Genomic DNA, 18,901 nt, shown 5'->3' on the forward strand with positions numbered 1-18,901 from the left:
CCGAGGCTCTACTCCAGCTGTACCCCAGCGTTGGTGCGGAGGTCGTCTTCCACTTTCCCCTGACCCAGCATGGAGCATCCTCTGTCTGTCCCCCCAGGGAAAGAACACGGACGTCACGGAATCCTAGAATGCACTGGGCTGGAAGAGACCTCTAGAGCTACCTAGTACTCTAGGGTCCCACTACTCTGCTTGGGGAGAAGCACCCTGCACCCAGGGCGGGGACACTGCAGGCTGGAAGGGCCCCAGAGCCGGAGCACCCCCTCCAGACGCGCAGGGCCAGCCCCGGGGGCGGGCAGGCTGCGGCCGGGGGCCCTGCCCGCGGCTGGGGGTGCAGAGCACCCTCTCCCGGCGCTGCCTGCGAGCAGCTGCAGGGACTTCTTTCAAATTATTTTTTTTCGAATTTTATTTTTTTTTCCCCCCCTGCCGGCCAGCTGAGGCGGCTCGTCCCGTCCCGTCCCATCCCGTCCCGTCCCGTCCCGTCCCGTCCCGTCCCGTCCCGTCGCGTCCCGTCCCTCCGGGGGATGCAGCGCTCCGCGCCCCGCGGCTGAGCGGACTCCGGCCGGGGTTCCATGGGCTGCACCGGCAGCGCTCTGCGCTGCTGTCCCGTCGGCGGCAAGGTAACGGCTGCAGGGGCTTGGCTGGGCTGAGCTTGGGCTGAGCTTGGGCTGGGCTTGGCGTGGGGTCGGGGTTTGCCTGGAGTTGGGGTTCATGCGCGGCTGGAGTAGGTGTGCTGGGGGCACCCGGCGTGGGTGTCCCCCTGTCGTCGTCCCTCCCCCCCGCCCCGTGCAGTGAGGCTGGGAAGTGTGGCTATTCCCGGCTGCCTGGGACCCCATTGCTATAGCGTGGAAGTCAGCACCGGGCAAGGTGGGATTTGGGAGCCACCTGCCCTCTTCCGCCCTCCTGCAGCCCTCTGGGCTCTCTCACCACATCCTGGGGAAGCCCATACGAAATGGGGGGCAGTATCGGGGGTGACAATGCTTGCTGGAAGTGCTGTTCCCTCAGAGGGCAGGGATAGGTTCCCCCAGCTAGACCTCTGCCGTCTTTCCACAGCATCCTCCCTTGTCCTAAAAGTTGGGTGTCCCCCCGGCCCCTCCCCCCCGTGCCGAAGGGGACACTTCTGCAGGGGAACACCGAGTCCCCAGCAAATCCTGGTGCATTGCTCTGCCTGAAGAGCCCTTCTGCGACTTGAGGACATTATCTGCTGATGATTATTGTTATTTTCCGACGCGCTCCTGCTGCCTTATCGCCCTGCCGTGGCCTCAAGGGGTTGTTTGTGGAGTCGGGTGTGCAGGGCGTTCTGGTGTCGGTGAGTCGTGGTGGCTGGAGGGCAGCAGGAGAAAGTCGGAGAGGCCCCACGGTGCTGGCATGTCCCCCGACACGGGTGGCCCTTCGCAGAGGCAGCTGTGAGGGCTCCGCCGCGCAGCACCACGCGGCTGAAGCACAGCTCAGGGCTGGGATGTGTGGGGGGAGCAGGCGCAGCCCCGCAGCCACCAAGTGCCTTTTATTTACAGTACTTGCAGGCTTGGCTGCTTCTCCCTATCATGGAGGGGGGGTGGGGGGTGAAATCCATGTTGTGTCAGGAGATCAGACACTTCTGGGCTGGTCTGGGGGCTCTGAGAGCTCACAAGGAGGGTCATGGGACAGGGGGAAACAGCAGCCCCCGGGCCCCAGGTGCTGAAAGATGCACGTTTGCTGAAATACGGAAATTTAAGGCAGTCATTTACCCTCTGACACCTCCCTTCCTGTGCTTGCCTGCTCTTGAGCTCTTCTCCTCAGCCCTGCCATGCTGCCCAGCCCCTAAACCAGCCCTGCTGCCGTGACTAAACTTAGTTAATCCCAAAAGCAGCACTGAAAATCCCCTTTATGGCAAAAAAAAGTGTAAGGGTGGGCATCCAGCTGCTCCCACTCGCACTCCTGACTTGTGTCCAGGGTACCAAAAGGTGAGATGAGAGCCCTCTACCCTGGCTCCTGATGGGTGGACTTGCAGAGGTGGTCCTTTGGAGTTCCTTGGTGATGGGGGAGCCCTCAAATCTCAGAGGAAAGCCCAGGCACATCCCAGGTGTGCGTTATGGGGCTGGGGACTGTCATAGAGCTAGGGGCTGTGGAGGCTTTTGGGGCTGGTCTGAAGTTGGAGGTGACCTTGGGGAGCCCGTGCCAGGCTGAGTGAGGTGGGTAGATGGCAAGTCAGGCACTGCTGCATGCCCTGGGGGAGGCAGCTTTGCAGGCAGCAGGGTGATAAGGAGGCATGGGCAGAGGTACTATGGCCAGAGCCTGGCCCCATGCTGCAGGCACTATCCCCGGGGGTCCCTTCCCCTCCAGCTCCATCCACCCACACTTGGCCAGTCGCGGTCACAGCTCACCCTTCAATTGTGCTCTCAGCGTGAGAGAGGCCAAAACTCCTTCCCAAAAGATCAGGGCTGAGGCTTGGCCACCCTCCAGGGCTGGGGTGAATTTATTTTGGAGCTATAGGAACTATATGCAGCAGCAGGAGCAAGGGAAAGGTCAGGATGCAAGACTGGGGGTTGCCAGCAGCATGAAGGGGTTGGGGTTTCTGTGGCACAGGTCTGGCTGTACAAGAGGTGATAACCATCTTGTAACACAACCACTGCTGGAGGAAAACCAGCAGCAGAGCTGAAGACAGGTCCCACAGACCTGTGCCAGCGTTGCTCTGGCAGCACAGGGCATCTGCTGCAGGTCCCAGGAAGGTTTTAGTGTCGTGAGCCAAGTTCTGGGCCCCATATCTCCGCAGGCGCAAAGCAAAACCTCTGTCCCCAGGAGCGGAGTCGGGATTTAACTGCTCGTTTCCTGCCTCTTTGTGATTTTGTTTGCTGAGGGTAAGGTTGTATGGTTGAGTTGCTCAACGTACTTGTAAGGCAGGAAAAGAGGAAGAAAAATACGGTACAAAGCCCCACCTCACGCCCAAACCCCCACCTCATGCTGCAAGCTGAAGCACAGGCTGCCGCTGATCCAGCTGCCTGCAGCTGCCTGCGCCCTGCTGGCTGCCTCAGTTGGTGCTCCCCACTTTTGAGAGGCCTCAGGTTCTGCTGGAAATCCCAGCTAATCCACCCATAAACAGTCTTGCTGCAGACCATTGGAAGTATTCAGCTGTAGGAATGTGCATGCTTTTAAAATAATAATCATAGCATCAATAAGGTTGGAAAAGACCTCAGAGATCATCAAGTCCAGCCTGGCACCCAACACCTCAGGACTACTAAACCATGGCTCCAAGTGCCACATCCAATCCCCTCTTGAACACCTCCAGGGATGGGGACTCCACCACCTCCCTGGGCAGCACATCCCAATGGCTAACAACTCTCTCTGGGAAGAACTTTCTCCTCACCTCCAGCCTAAACTTCCCCTGGCACAGCTTGAGACTGTGTCCTCTTGTTCTGGTGCTGGTTGCCTGGGAGAAGAGACCAACCCCCACCTGGCCACAACCTCCCTTCAGGGAGTTGTAGACAGCAAGAAGGTCTCCCCTGAGCCTCCTCTTCTCCAGGCTAAACATTATTATTGTTATTTCTGAAGCTGGAGGGTATTTTTTGGCATGAGCCTCCCCAAAGCTGAAGCCAGAGGTTTCCATGCTGAGACCTTACAGGACAAGGGTTGGGCTGGATGATCTTAAAGGTCTTTTCCAAGCTAAACCACTCCATGAGCAGCACTGCTTGATGGCTGCACCTGCAGGACGTTTCGGCCTCTTCTTTCCCAGGCCAAAGCTGTTCCAGCTGGAGCCACTCCCAACCTGCTCCTTTCACACAGAGCTGGCACCAGGACCGTCCCAGCTCTCCAAAATGCACTGGGTGATGCCAGAGACATGGGTGCCACATCCTGCTCTGGCAGTGACAGCAGAAAGTGCCTCTGTATTTCACTTAGGTTTCAGCCACCTGGCTTTGGCAGTGGAGCTCTCATCCCAAAGGACAACGGAGTCCTTAGGAGTAAAATTAACTCTAGGTGGTGTTTTAATTGCTGCAGAGGTAGGACAGGTGCCTGGTTCATTGCCTTGGGGCAGGTGGTTAGATCTGTCTGCTGATGCTGGCATACCTCTCCTCCCTTCAGCCGTTCTGGAGCTCAGCACAGTTGTCTCAAACCATTCTCCTTGATCAGCTCCATCCTGCTGGGCTTGGGGCATGGAGAAGAGATGGAAGTGCCCTGGGTCCATGCTGGAGACATTGCCCATGGTGTGAGGGTGATCAGGGATGACCAGCCCTGGGGTCCTCTGTCCTTGGGCATTGCCTCCAGCAGTGAGTGGGACACATGCAACAGTTTGGGCAAGTGAGGTTTGGGGATCGATCCTGGAGAAGCTACCAGCATCCTGCTCCCAGCAAGGCTCAGCTCATTCAAATGCCTGGGGAGCTTGGGTATCAGAACGGTGTCCCACACAGCCTTCACTTTGCTGCAGTAAAACCAGGGCAGGGGGAACTTTGGAGCCTCCTGTGATGTCCCTTGGCTAGCTGAGCACTGACTGACCAGGGCAGGGGGAACTTTGGAGCCTCCTGTGATGCTCCTTGGCTAGCTGAGCACCGACTGACCAGGGCAGGGGGAACTTTGCAGCCTCCTGTGATGCCCCTTGGCTAGCTGAGCACCGACTGACCAGGGCAGGGGGAACTTTGCAGCCTCCTGTGATGCCCCTTGGCTTGCAGAGCACTGACTGACCAGGGCAGGGGGAACTTTGCAGCCTCCTGTGATGCCCCTTGGCTTGCAGAGCACCGACTGCTTCATCCACCCATCCCACCCCAGACTCCAAGGCCAGCGTGGGGCACAGGGTACATGAAATAGCATGAAGCTGCTGCAGGGGGTGGGCTGGAGACCCTTGGGACGCTTTGCAGGTAGGGCTGGCTGCTGGGGCTCGGCAACATCCCAGAGCACCCCAGCTCTGCAGGGCAAGCTGTGTGGGCGAGGAGAACCAACCCTGCAAATCCCAAGTGCCTGGTGGCTCCTGGCCCCGGGGCGCGTTTAGCGCCGCGGCCGCTCTCGCCATAGAAGGGAAGATAAAGCCCTGGTGGCTTCCCGGAGGCTCTGAGTTTCCCTCTGCTCGCTGGCAACTGCGCTTCACTCCAGCTTCGGGAGGGGGGCTGTCGGGGCGGTGGAGGCGGGGAAGCCTGCTTGCTCTGCCTCGCTGTTTTCCCCCAGGCAGGCTCCCTAATCTGCTCTGTATTTGGCCGCGCTGCTGGCACAGCTGGGCCAGGCTGGGGCGCAGCTGGCACGGCAGGGGCCCTGGCTCCCTGCAGGATGCAGGGATGGGTTTGTTAGGGACCCAGACTTTTAGGGGTGGCTGGAGAGCAGCAATGTGTCAGCAGGTGGATTCCCTCACCCTCAGTGGATCCACAGCCATGCCCAGAAGCACAACTGGATGATGGTCATCAGGGGCAAGGTTTGCCCTGCACCAGGGAGGCTGAGCTGCGAAAGCAGCTGAGATTTGCTCCTATCTTTCAGCAACAGATAAAAATACATCCATCTCTTTTTCTGTTTTTCCTTCCTCCCCTCCAAGTGACTAAATTAAACCCATGCAGGGCTGGAAGGCATCCCACAGAGCTGTGCTGCTGAGGGCAGCTCCCCGCTCTGGGCTGCATCAGCCCCGCAGCAGCAGGAGCCGAGCAGCACATTCCTGCACCCCTGAGGTCATTGCCTGCCCTGCCGCCAGCCCTCGCCTGCTGCCAGCCCTGCACGGGCTCAGCACTGCCTCTGCTCCCTGGATAGTTCCCATGCCCCACTCCTGCTCCAGCATGAGCTGGGTCAAGGCACCAGCCAAGAGGCACGTTTGGGGTGCTGCGAGGTGCCAGGGACCTGGCTGACCCTGAGCATCCCAGGTACAGGGCAGGAGGAGGATGGCAAGGAAGGGACATACTCAGAGCCCTGTTTAGTGCTGCCTGCTCTCCTCCACCAAATGTTTTGCTACTGGTGCCTGTTTTGCACCAGTATCATGCTGGGGGGGGGGGAGCTTGTGAGCATCCCCCAGGTCTTCCAGGCCTGGCAGTGTCATGTGGTGAAGTGTCTGGGGCACAGGGAAAGAAGCTTGGGACTGCCTGCCAGGCAGCGTGTGTGCACCCATGGGTGTGCTCAGGGCTGGCACAGGGCAGGGGGGCAGGGGGCCCTGCTCAAGCACCCATGTTTTAGCAGGGCTGAAGCGTGCTCAATGCAGGGTGCCTGGCTGCAGGGTGTCCTCTGCCTGCAGCCACCTCTGCCCCCTTTTGTCCTCCCCTGCTCCAGCCCCCTTTCTCTCTGCCAGAGACAAGTGAAATGCCAGCAGCAGAAGGGACCAGCTGCCCAGGAGCTCACAGCCTTGAAGGCAGAGAAGGGTAAGAGCATGCACCTCTCCCCAACACTCTGCTTCCCTAGGGGGGCATTCAGAAAGCAGTAGGACAGACCCCAGGGTGGCCAGCAGGGGCTGGGGAGGATGAGGATGGTGGCTGCAGCCTCTACATGGCACTGGTGCAGGCAGGCAGACATGGTGGCATCCCAGAGGTGATGGCATCCCATCCTCTCAGGCAAACAGGTCGTCCCCAGGGCAGGAGACCTAATGAGCTGTGCCCCTTCTGAGCCTGCCAGCAGCATCCCAATTAGTGCTAATTTGCACCAGTGAGATGGGGGTCGGGGGGGGAGGAGGTGTGTGCCCAGTGGGAAGAGGCCAGGGGCTGAATCCAGGCCACCACACTGGTGGGTCCTTGGCGGAGGACACCCAAGCAGGACGTGGTCGGTGCGGTGTCAGCTGTGTTTGCCTTGCAGCCAGTGCCACCCTGCCAGGCGAGGATGGGAAGGAGCCAGAGGAGCTGGCAGAGGGTGGGAGACTCCTTCAAGGCCAGGAGGAGGAGCGGCTGCGGGAGGCCAGGCAGGCAGGCACCGCGGGAGCTGTCCAGGATGTTAACGCCCAGGTGGGTCACGAAGCAGGGTGCTGCAGGGAGCGTGCAGCCAGCCAGGATTCCCCAGGCAGCCCTCATGGACCTGCCACGGGCTGGGCTGGGCTGGGCTCTCCCGTTTCCAGGAGAAGGAAGGGGTTAGGAAGGGCTTAGGCAGCCCGAAGAGGTGTGGTGGGTCTGGCAATGAGTCATGGGGGGTGGGGAGGGCCAGAGCATCCCTTCTGCTGGTGCAGACACGTAGGGTTTGTCATCTGCCTGCTTCCCAGGTGGAGAAGGGGAAAGACCTCCAGCTGCAGGAGCGTTTGGATGCCCTGAGGAGAGAGCACACGGAGACCCTGCAAGGTGTGTGCCAGGACAGGAGGAGTCCCTGCAGCCCCCACGACTGCTGGTGCCCTCTGGCTTCCTGTGGAGCCATGGGGATGCTGCCTCCCTGCTGCACTGCACAGTGGGGCTCAGGTGGGGCTTGCTGTCCCGGTGTCTGCACACCAGTGACACTCAGCTCATGCCTCCTGCTGCAGAGCTCCAGAGAGTGCATGAAGAGGAGAAGCTGCTGCTGGCAGAGTCCCACTGCAGGTCCCAGGCAGCCTTACAGGTACCTGCAGAGACAGCCCTGGGGCATGGGTGCTTGTGGAGAGCTTGAGGACCCTTTGCTGGTTCCACCATGGTGCCCCAAGCTCCTCAGTGCCTATCTTAGTCCCTGCTGTTACTGGGGGCCACACAGGCTCCTCCATCCCTGGGGTTTTGAGGGTGCTGTAGCTCAGCAGTGCCCCTGCTCAGGAAGGAATCCCAGACATCTTCCATCCTGCTTCCTCCTTGGCTGTCCTAGGAGACAATCCAGGAACTGCAGTCCCAGCTGAAGGCCTTCCAGGAGAGGATGAAGCGGGTGGAGGAGTCGCTCTTGAGCACAGACTACAAGAAGCACATCCAGGTACAGAGAGGGGTGTCAGGGAGGGGACCTACCTCTGGGGTGCTGTCCCAAAGCCAGGGTGCTTCTCTGAGGGACCCTGAGAGCTGGAGAGGGGCTGGAGCCAGGGGGTGGGGACAGGCACAGGACAGCTGAAGCAGGGAGCACAGCTCTTTCCCTGGCAGGGGGACGACTGTTGGAGTCCTTTGAACACAAAGGGTGGGCAAAAGGCATAGCAGATGCCCCAAGTGCCCACCCTGCTGCAGCTGCTGCCTCCCCTGTGGCCCACAGGAGCATGGGAGCCCTGGCCCCTTCTGGGAGCAGGAGCTGGAGAGCCTGCACTTTGTCATTGAGATGAAGAATGAGCACATCCATGGCCTGGACAAGAAGCTGCTGAACCTGGAGGCTGTGGTGAGTTGGAAGCAGGTCACAGGTGGGCTTTCCTCTTCCCATCTCTTCTATCACAGAATCATTTAGGTTGGAAAAGACTTTTAGGATCATCAAGTCCAGCTGTTAAAACCCAACACTGCTCAGTCCACCACTAAGCCACATCCCTCAGCACCACATCTGCACCAGGGCTGGTGACTCCACCACTTCCCCGGGCAGCTTGTTCCACTGCTATAGGAAGAAATTCTTCCCCATGAGGGTGGTGAGAGCCTGGCACAGGTTGCCCAGGGAGGTGGTGGAAGCCTCATCCCTGGAGGCTTTCAAGGCCAGGCTGGATATGGCTGTGAGCAACCTGCTGCAGTGTGAGGTGTCCCTGCCCATGGCAGGGGGGTTGGAACTGGCTGAGCCTTGAGGGCCCTTCCAAGCCTGACAATTCTGTGATTCTACAACCCTTTTGGTGAAGAATGGCCAAATCTAAACCTCCTCTGGAGCAACTTAAGACCTCTTATCCCCACCTGTGTCCTGTCCAGAGATGGCAGCTGAAGCAGAGGTGGTCAGAGCCCTCTTCCTCTCTTGGAGTAGAGGGAGGCCATGGATGTATTGCTCCCACCAAGCCAGGGTTCCTCCCAAGATGGAGTGGCAGGGCACAGCAGTTCAGCAGCACTTTCCAGCTTCCCCCTCACCCCTGTGCCCCTCTTCCAGGCAGAGAGGAACCTTCTGCTGGAGGAGAAGGTGAAGACTCTCCAGCAGGAGACCGAGGACCTGCAAGTTCGCACCCAGAACCACTTGGTCATGGCAAGGTAGGCGCTGGTCCCACAGGTGGCGTCTCAGATGGGGATGGGGTGGGGAGGAGAGGAGGTGGTAGGGGAATAGCTCCCAGCCCGTGGTGCCCCTGGTGCCGTTTAGGGGCACAGCAGGGGCTGGCGGGCTCCGTGCCCAGCCGCTCGGGCAGCTCCGGCTGTTTCCCTGCAGGCAGCTGTCGGAGGAGCTGCTGGCGGCCCGCGGGGCCCTGGAGAAGGAGCTGCAGCTGCGGGAGCAGGCGCAGCGCGACAAGGAGGAGCTGCTGTACCGGGTGCTGCACGGCGGGGACGGAGCCTCCTTCCCCACGGCCGCCGGCGAGGTGCCGCTCATCGCCACGTAGCGCCGCGCCCGCCGGCACCGTGCGCTGCCAGGGGGCTCTCGGGGCTCTCCTCCCGGGGGGTGAGCCTGGCACCGGTCTCGCCAGCGCCCCCACGACGGCCGAGCCCTCGGGGCGGCCCCGTCCGCCCGGGGCGACGGAGCATTTCACAGGACTCTTGCGCCTGCCCTTCCCCAGCCCCTGGGGGGCTGCGAGGGGACCCCGGCCGCGCTCCTGTGCCGTCCCTGCGGCCCTTCCTCTGGTGGAAGGTTGGGGGAGGGCTTTCAAGGAGTGAAAGGGGTTGGCCGGGACACGCAGATGTGCGTTAGGCTGGATCCAACCCAGCACTCGGCTCTGAGCATGACCAGCACCAGTGCTGCCTGGGGGTGTGAGGTGAGAAGAGGAGGTGGTCCCTGGGAGGGGGATGAGCACCAGGAGGATGGGGAGGACACCGGGGGCGTGGTGGTGTAAAATACCTCACTCCCTGAGGACCATCCCCAGGAAGCAGGGGTCCAAGCCCAGGCCTGAGCCATGGAGGCTTTCACAGGGCAGCAGCAGCAGCAAAGGGCAGGAGGGATGGGTGCCACAGGGTACCTCTGCCACCTCCAGTGCTGCCCTTGCTATAGATCACATCAAGCTGTCCCATTTCAGGGCTTAGCCTTCTGTTCAGGCTGCTCCAAGCCAATGCCCCCCACTCCTGCCATTTCCAGTGAAAGCAGGGACTCCCCTGCCTGGGACATGCCTCACTTCCTGGGGATGGGGACAGGCAGGGATCCCACTTAAGCCTTCCTCTCTTCATTGCTTCCTCCATCTTCAGCAAACAGCTCCCAGGAATTGCTCCTGCAGCCCAGCTATGTCCCCACTCACTGCCACGCAGACACCAAGCCCCTCTTGTCCCTGCTGCCCGTCAGCAGCACTACCACCAGCCCCACATTCTCCCCCAAAGCTGGGCAGGGATGCACATTCAGGAAGCAGAGCATCCTCCTGAGGGAAAGCAGGCTTCAGCAGGGGCTCCCAGCAGGTCACATCCCCATCAGGGAAGATGCACAGCTGCAGGTCAGGGCTGGAGGCACACAAGCACTTTCCACGGGGTGCACGAGCACGGTAGGATGGTCACTGCTCTGGGGGCTGTCACCAGCACGTCCCCTCCCCAGGGCTGGGGGTGGGGGAGGGGGGAGGGGGTGGGGTGAGTGTGCACCAGGCCAGCATGCTACTGGCTTGAACAATTACAAGTCTGCAAGAAGCAGTAAGAATCTTGTGTCAGTGATTCTGGGCAGCAGTGTGGGAACATCTCATAGCAGTACCACATGCCCTGCACTTAGGGTAGGTGAGGAGGCAGGGAGGGTCAGCTGCAAGAGGAGTGCCCCAGTCTCTCCTGCTGCCAGTCCCCTTTTCCTTTGCTCCTTCCCCTGTTTCATTCATTGCAATGTGCTCCCAGCCCAGGGCAGGTCCCCATCCTCCCAGCCCCACCAAGCTGGCAGGGCCACAGCAACAGCCACTTCCGTCCTTTGTGCCGATCCTTATCAATCAGGAACCTATCAGCTGAAGCAGGCAGCCAGGAAGCCACCACAGGGTCCAGCAGGGTCCAGCTCTCCCCTCAAGCACCACCCTGGGGGGTGTCCAGAGAGGGAAATGTCCTTCCAAGGCACCCACTGCTCCATGCAACCCCACAGCTGCAGGTGAGGTGGCAGCATCCAGCTTTGCACAGCAGCCTCAGGGGTGTTGAGGGATGTGCCAGGAGCTGCAGCACCAAAGCAGGGGGAATGGGGCAGGTGGCTGCCCCTGCTTCCTGCCTAGCTGTGGTTGAAGGGGGCAGGATGGCTGGGCAAAGGGAGATGAGGCTGGCAGGGACAGGCATCTCACTCCCCTGGAGGCACATCGTGCAGGAGACCCAGAGGAATGTGTCCCTCTCTGGGAAAGGGGAGTGCTGGAAACCAAGCAGGAGGAATAACTGAGTCCAGAAAAGGACTTGCCTACAGTAAGGAGGAAAAAAGTTCAGCCCAGGAAGTCATGGGGGGGGGGAACAGGCAGGTCAGCCCCACCTGACCTAAGGTGCTGAGGTAGCATGGAGGGTCAGAACAGCACAAGTGGCTCTGCTCTGCCATGAGTGGCTGAGGGAGAGGGTGGACAAGGGGGCAGAGGGAAGTTGGGGGGCTGGAGGGAAGAGTTTCAAAGGCAAAAAACTCCAGCCCCACAGCAGTAAAAATATTTGTGTGCTTTATCCTCTCCAAACAAAGCTCCTTCAGCAGGGGAGTGCCTTGGGGATTCAGCGGCTCGGGAAGGTTTCAGCAGGCTCAGGAGAAAACAGCTCCTAGGGCTCATGGCAGGGCTGTGCCCCTCCATGGAATAGGACCTTCAGCACAAGAAGCCTCTCTGCTGCCCAGGCACAGGGTGGAGGGAGAGTGCTCAGGGACCAGCCTGCCTCCTTTTACTGCCCCAGAGCAGGTGGGCACCACGCAGTCCTGGGGGGCTCCAGCGCCACCTCCCCGGCTGGGCTTCCCGGCAGCTCCTGGGGGGCTGTCTCCTCATGATGGTGGTTCTCAGCACTGTGCTGGATCCCATAGCCAAAGTAAATGATGAAGCCTGGGAATGGGCAGAGCCAGGTGAGAGAGGGTCCTCTCCCCTCCCAGCCAGAAAATTCCCTTTCCTTTGGGCCACCCCTCAGGGGATGGAGCACTCCACCACCCTCGGACACTAAATTTCAGTGTCTTCTCCATCCACCCACCACCACTCTGCAGCCAGTGGCTCTCAAACCACCTCTGCTTCACCCAAAGAGGTTGCTGCCAGCTCTGGGACCTCCAGAGCTGCCGGGCTCACCAGTGGCCATCCAGAGCAGGTACCGCAGCCACGCAGCCGCGCTGAGCTGGGCCAGCAGGATGCTGTTGATGGTGACGCTGAGGAGTGGCAGCAAGGGCAGGCAGGGAACCTGCAGGGACCAAGCACAAGGAAATGAGGTCATGCCTTTGCCTGGTGGCACTGGCTGGCACACAGGCAAGGGGTTCACAGTCCTATTTGGTGCTCTGCTGCTTTGGGTAGTTGCCAACAGACAAGAAGCCCAACCTGGCTGCCAGGCTCAGAGGTCTGAGCCTGTGCTGGAGAGGGATGCTTCTAGAAGGTGGTTTGGCTGACAGGTCCTGCACTGGAGTTTCTGTAGGCTTTGAGGGGAAGGCATTGAACCACTAGCAAAAGCTAGGGTGTCAGGAGCAGGTATCTTCTTATGGCACAGCAGCTGTGATTCATGCAGCAGGCCCTGGGCTCAGCTGGGGGTGCAGAAGGTGCCCCCTCTGTGAGATGTGTGGGGAAGAACCAGGCAGCCCCTACAGAAAGCCCCACCAGGTGCCCAATGCCTCCAACAGAGCTTTATTGAAGGTGGATGCAGAAAAGATCTGAGTGGCTCAAAGAGGCAACACCTTCCCAGAGCATCCTAACCCTGTCTTCGTGGGGCTGTGGTGCTTCCTGCCTCTCCACCCCCCAGGGCCTCTCTCCGTGGGGATGCTCCCTAAGAGCCAAGCCATGTGCTCACCATGAAGGATGCTCTCTCCCGGCTCTGGGGCTGCCTCCAGATGAGCAGAGCTGCCAGCAGGATCCCCAGGAGAGGCAGAGCCAGGGCAGTGATGCACCATGCACCTCTGGCCTGGAAGCAGGTGAGTCCAGCAGCGCTCACCCAACTCATGGCCCCGACCAGGGCAGCTGTGGGGGGATGACAGCAGCGTGTCAGGGCAGTGCTGCGCCTGGCCCCGTCCTGGGGTGCAGCATCCAAAGCTGCCACGGCAGGAGGGACAAAGAGAGGACAGGGCTGAGCGGCTTGTCACGGTGGATTTAGCTTTGCTCTCCGGTTGGGGAAGCAGAGGGAGCAGGAGGTTTCCCGAGGTCCCGTTGGGCAGCCAGCCATGCAGCAGTCGGGAGAGGGCAGGAGGGAGCCAGGCAGGACCTGCCTGCAGCTCACCGCTGGGTGGTTTTCAGCGAGCAGGAACCGGCCAGCCCACGCTGCAGTAGGAATGCCCCTCCTGGGTTCCCCCCACCAGCTCTCCACAGAGCCCATCCACCACTCCCCTGCTTACCTACTGCTGTCAGAGCCCAGCCCACCAGAGCAGCGGAACGCGGGGTTGGACGAGGGGGTGGACGGACGAGAAGGTCCCACCAGAGCTGCATAGCTGAGACCTTCCCTGCAGCTCTGTCCCAAACGCTGGCTGCAGGCCGGTACCTGGGAGCAGATGCTGGATGTCAGGGCGTGTGAGGATGCACCAAAGCCAAAGCTTTGCCATCCCCTGTCCCCCAGCAGCCTCACCTGAGCAGCAGCACGCAGCCAGCCACCAGTGAATATGCCAGCAGTGTGCCAATGGACATTGTGTCAACCAGGGCTCTCAGGTCGAAGAGGAGGGCCAGGAGAGCTGCAGGGACAAGCAACCCTTTCAGCCTGCCAGCAGAGCTAGGGACACTGCTGCTGTGCCCATCTCAGCCATGCTCTCCCCTCTGCCCACTCAGGTCCCCTGGCACCTGTCACAACAGGGGTCAAGCAGCTCAGTGAGCTGGTGATGCTTCAGCACTGGGGCAAAGCGTTGTGCCACCTCAGAGAGGTTGAACTGGAGCCCAGAAGGGCATCGAGGCCCACAGCAAGGACACCTCCCTTTGCACGGGGAGATGTTGCTCAAACAGCTAGGTGGTGTGCCTTGTCCTGCTGAAAGAAGACATCCACCAAGCCCTGCTCAAGGTTAAGGGGTGACCCAATTCTCACCCACCTGCCACCCCTCCAGACGCCAGCGTTGCCACCACCGGGCACTGGCGGCGACTGACTTTGGCCAGAGGCGTGAAGAGGAGACCATCTCGAGCCATGGCATACAGGATCCGTGGCATGGGGAACATGGAGCCCAGGAGGCTGCAGAGAGGCACTGATTAGGATGGTGGAATGAAGTATCCAGGAGGTGCCAGCCTGCCTTTTGCCCCTCCTTGGGTGCCAAGGGAACTCCCATTCCTCTTCACGGTCTGTGGCCTTCTCAAGGCCACACAGGTAAGACCATCACCTCCTTCACCTCCATCACATGAGGGACAGTATTGGGAGAATTATGTCCACAGGCCACCAGCAGCCCTGTGTGCTCCAGCCTGCTCCTGCAAACTCCTGACTGATCTCTCCAGCTCTGGGCTAAAAGCAGTGTGCCAAGGGGACTGGTGGCTCTCCTTGATCAGGAAGGGACAGGCTGGGAGCAACAGGGTTTGTAAGGAAGGGCTGAGGTATTTTGGCTGAGCAGGACAGTCAGAAGGAAGCAGCTGGAGATAAGTTCTGGATGTGTTACAGCTCAGGTGCAACCTCACTCTGAGAGACAAAGCTGCCGTCAGAGGACTCCTCTCACCTGGTTGTGAGGGCACACAGTGACCCCACAACCACAGCATGCTTTGCACTGCTCCAGCCAACGTATTCAAAAGCTGCTGGGAGTGGGCTGGTGGTGTCCAGGAGGTAGTAAGGCATCATCAGAGTGAGGGCTGCAGACACCCCAAAATATGCCAGGAAGCAGATGAGGAGGGAGAGGATGATGGCCATGGGTATGGATCTCTGTGGGTCCCTCACTTCTTCCCCTGTGGAGGACAAGCTGAGCTGTAAAAATAGATGCCCATTCAATATCCCATATTCCCACAGAGGCATCCCACCAAGGACCACTAAGACCTCCTGGGCACCAGGGTTATGCTTGTGCTTCAGGATCACCCCAGTCGTGAGACATGGACTCATGATGGTTCCTCCTCTGAGCAAAAAGGGCAGGAAGGATTGGCTGTGCCACAGAACCAGTAATGTGCCCATTCCCAGCTCAGCCCTGACCCTGGCCACAGCCCCCCAAGTGTGGAGAGAAGGGTCCCACCAGCCTCTCACCCCATCTCACCTGTGGTAGCAATGCAGTCAAACCCAACAAAGGCATAGAAACAGGCAGAGGCTCCAGCCAAGGTCCCAGTGAAACCATAGGGCATGAAGCCTCCCACCCCAAAGGCACTGGTCATGTTGTTGGCCATGGACTGGTTCCTGGGAGGAAGAGGAAGAGGAGGAAGAGTCAGGCAGTGCAATGGGGTCCCAGGCTGAACAGTTCATTTGACCTGCACAGTCCTCCAGGACCAACCCAGCAGGGCTTTGAACTTTGGCTCTTTCTTGGATGCATTGCCAGCAGGGCAGTGATAAATGGGAGATGGTTAGATTTCCTCAGATGAAGCCTCAGGGGGGTGACCCAGCCCCCCCTATCCCCCTCTGAAGGCAGCACAGCAAGAGCAGAGCCCCTCATACCCAGCCTCATGGGTGGCTACCCGTGGCAGGTCATCCTCTCTGAGCTTCCAGTTGCTCAGGTCGCCTTTGATGAAGCCACTTACTGTGACAAAAAGCAGGACAAGCATGTTGAGAGCTGTGAAGGCTTTGTTGACTGTGGTGGACTCCTTCACTCCAAAGGAAAGAAGCCCTGGGGATGAAGAGAGCAAAACTGGCCAAGTCCCCCTTGATGACTCCAGGCCCAGGGCAGATACTGTTTGGGGGAGGTGGAAAAGGGAGGAGAGAGGCAGAGTCAGGAGGATCTGCAGATTCCCACAGATTCCTCTTCCATTCCCCATTCTTTGTTCAGGGAAATGGCAAAGCCTCAGAGGGCTCAGCGTGGAATCATAGAATTCTTTCAGTTGGAAAAGGCTTCTAAAACCATCATCAAGTCCAAGCATCAGCCTAGTAACACCAGGGCCATTAAACCATGTCCCAAAGGGCTCATAGCAAGGTGAGCACCTCATCCTACACGCTGGAGGGTGGCATGAGGGAGGCATCCTACCTGCCAACAGGACCACCAGGCCAGCAGCAAAGGCATCCACATGCTCTGCCAGCCCCACAGAGCTCATGGCTGTGTGAGCACCCAAAACCATCCCCAGCTTCTTGCCAAGGAGCTGGCCAAAGGTAGCGCTCCAGGCTCGGGCGACGCTGGCAGTACCTGCGGAGAGGTGGCAGCCGGGGCAGCAACGCTGGTGGCCCTGTGGGCTCTGGGAATAATACCCAGCCAAGGCAAGGCAAAGGGGGAGGGATCAAAAGGGCTTCATACCGATGACATAGGACAGCAGCAGGTTCCACCCAGCGATGAAGGCCCACAGCTCACCCACTGTCAGGTAGCTGTAGAGATAGGCAGAGCCGGCCAGCGGCACGCGGGCCCCGAGCTCGGCGTAGCACAGCCCTGCCAGAGCAGACACCAGGGCTGCAGTCAGGAAAGAAAGGACAATGCTGGGGCCAGAGCTGGTCTTAGCCACTTCCCCTGCCAGGACATAGACACCAGCCCCCAGCGTGCTGCCCACTCCCAAAGCGATGAGGTCCAGGGTGGAGAGGCAGCGGCGGAGGCTGGAGCCCTGTGAGCCGGCAGGGACTTGCTTCCTGCGGGAAAGCTTCTTCAGTCCTGGGAGCAGGCAGCCCCAGCACGGTGCCTGTGGCAGAGGAAAGCAGCAGGTGTGAGGAGAATGCTGCCCCACGGCCATCACCCAGGGGCTGTGACCCAAATCCAGCTCGGGCACTTCCCTTGCAGCTCCTGCTGTCCACAAGGGGCTTTCCAGGCTCCCCAGGTGCTGCCTGCTAAAGTCACCCAGTGTGGAGCAAAATGGAGCTAAAGGGACTGTGCTGCACCCTCATCCTTGGGGAGAAGTGGAGCAATGCATGGTTGGGGTTTACTGGCCTCTAATCTGTGCTTTGGTGAGAGGAGAGAGGGACACCTGCTTGTCCCTCTGCCAGCTCACAGGGTCCTATTGCACAAGCAGCTTACAGAGCCAGCATCGTGCCAGCTTTGACACTGACACTACTGAAAGCTGTGCCAGGGGAAGTTCAGGCTGGAGGTGAGGAGAAAGTTCTTCCCAGAAAGAGTGATTGGCCATTGGAATGTGCTGCCCAGGGAGGTGGTGGAGTCACCATCCCTGGAGGTGTTCAAGAGGGGATTGGCCATGGCACTTGGAGCCATGGTTTAGTTGTCAGGAGGTGTTGGGTGCCAGGTTGGACTTGATGATCTCTGAGGTCTTTTCCAACCTGGTTGATTCTGTGATTCTATGAAATGTTCAGGTTGGAAAAGACTTTCAAGATCACTGCAACCAACCATTTACACAGCACAGCCAAGGTCACCACTAAAATGAAGAAACTGGGCCAGAGAAGTAGGGATGGGAGATGCTCTGCTCCTGGAGCAGTCATTGGCCTTCAAGTGCAGGAAGAAGCAGCCATCTGCTCAGCTGAAGATGCTCAGACAGCACCAATAACTGTGGGGCAATGGCACAGCTCAGACTGGGTCACCTGGGCCATCAGCATGCACAGCAGTGCTGTGACTCCCTAGGGTCACTGATGGGGATGTCAGCCCAGGAGAACCCCCCCTTGTCCTGTCATATTTATGCTTGCTGTGGCAAGCCTGGGATTGGCATGCCCATCCTGCCCATCCTCCCCCAGGACTGCAAGAAGGGGGCCTGCAATGCCTCCACACCTGCATGGTGCTGCCAGGACCCCCAGGCTACCTCACAGCAAAGCAAAGTCCATGCTGCGTGCTTCACATCCCATAAGCTCCTACTTGCAGGGCTGGGTGCCCAGCTGCAAACCCTGCTCAGCAGCACATCCCAGCAGTTCTGTGGATCCCAGGGCTGTGTGGTCCCAGCTGGGCTGGGAGGCCCAGAGGGAAGAGGAAGCACCCTGGAGCAGCACCCAGCATCCCACCCCCAGGGCAAGGTGCTACAAACCCTTGTGACACAGGGAACTCAAACCTCCAGGACCACTGCTGTGCCTCCTGGGGAGCTGCTGGCCAAGGGCTGCTTGGGCTGCCTTCCCACGCCCCCAGTAGCACCCACCCAAGCACCTGCACACCACCAGCCCCACACAGCCTGATGGTTTTCCCTTCTTCTGCAAATAAATTACTTACTTGGGCCATCCTTTGGGCAAACTGCTCCAGCTTCAAGCTGAAGGAGAGGGCAAGCACCAGGCAGCTCCAGTTACAGTCTCCCCTTAAATCCCTTTAGGGAGCACCCTGGACCTGCCCCTGCTGACCACTGCTCTGGGCTGCACAATGGGAAATCTGTGTGGAAATATTTTTCCCACAGCACTTTCCAAACCATACACACGAGCCTGCCATGCTAATGAGCTCAGAGGCACTACTCAAGGAGCCTAATTCACATTTCAAAGGTGCCCGTGCAGGTGGAAGGGGTAAGCCTCACACCAGGACCCTCCTCTCAACCTGTGGAGCAGGTTTTGGGGGAAATCCAGATAGAGAGGAGAAGAAATTGTGGCCAGGTCAGGCTGCAGGGATGCAGGTGAGCAGGTCCAATGAGTGACTGCAGCAACAGCAAAGGAGCACAGACCCAGCTCCATGGGATGCTTGCAGCAGCACATCCAGCTGTAGTTCCAGGAGGCAAAGCCCTGAGGCTGCTTAACTTCCTCTGTATTTGGACACTGAGACCCCAGCTGCTGCTCACACCTTGTCATAGCCCTGCCAGAAGAAAAAGAGAAGCACCCCCTCCTTCCAAACACAGCTGGGAGCAGCACCATCCATCACTGACCTGGGAGCAGAGCTGGGGCTGCAGCTCTTAGCCCTAAGGCTCCCCAGCTCCTCTATTGTCTGGAAGGTTGGAATGATACAACAAGACCTGGATGTTCCTCCATAGGGAATGAAATGGTCACCAGAA

At 59.4% G+C, this 18,901-nt stretch overlaps 2 protein-coding genes across 2 annotated transcripts; one reads left to right on the forward strand and one right to left on the reverse strand.

Moving 5' to 3' along the window:
• Positions 1 to 569: 569 nt before the first annotated feature.
• Positions 570 to 9,283, forward strand: CCDC69 (coiled-coil domain containing 69). The gene is made up of 9 exons (XM_054168275.1): positions 570 to 617; positions 6,224 to 6,293; positions 6,721 to 6,866; positions 7,118 to 7,193; positions 7,370 to 7,443; positions 7,678 to 7,779; positions 8,047 to 8,166; positions 8,845 to 8,942; positions 9,115 to 9,283. The coding sequence occupies exons 1-9, from the start codon at positions 570 to 572 to the stop codon at positions 9,281 to 9,283; spliced, it is 903 nt and encodes a 300-aa protein (XP_054024250.1).
• A 2,469-nt stretch (positions 9,284 to 11,752) lies between these two features.
• On the reverse strand, positions 11,753 to 16,732 carry LOC104296330 (cationic amino acid transporter 2). The gene is made up of 10 exons (XM_054168276.1): positions 16,309 to 16,732; positions 16,045 to 16,200; positions 15,522 to 15,690; positions 15,130 to 15,266; positions 14,608 to 14,830; positions 13,999 to 14,135; positions 13,548 to 13,650; positions 13,321 to 13,463; positions 12,783 to 12,949; positions 11,753 to 12,185 (listed from the first exon to the last, which is right to left on the reverse strand). The coding sequence occupies exons 1-10, from the start codon at positions 16,730 to 16,732 to the stop codon at positions 12,024 to 12,026; spliced, it is 1,821 nt and encodes a 606-aa protein (XP_054024251.1). The 3' UTR covers positions 11,753 to 12,023.
• Between the last annotated feature and the right edge of the window lie 2,169 nt (positions 16,733 to 18,901).

The sequence above is a fragment of the Dryobates pubescens genome, chromosome 16 (genome assembly GCF_014839835.1).
Source record: "Dryobates pubescens isolate bDryPub1 chromosome 16, bDryPub1.pri, whole genome shotgun sequence".
NCBI classification, from domain to species: Eukaryota; Metazoa; Chordata; class Aves; order Piciformes; family Picidae; genus Dryobates; species Dryobates pubescens.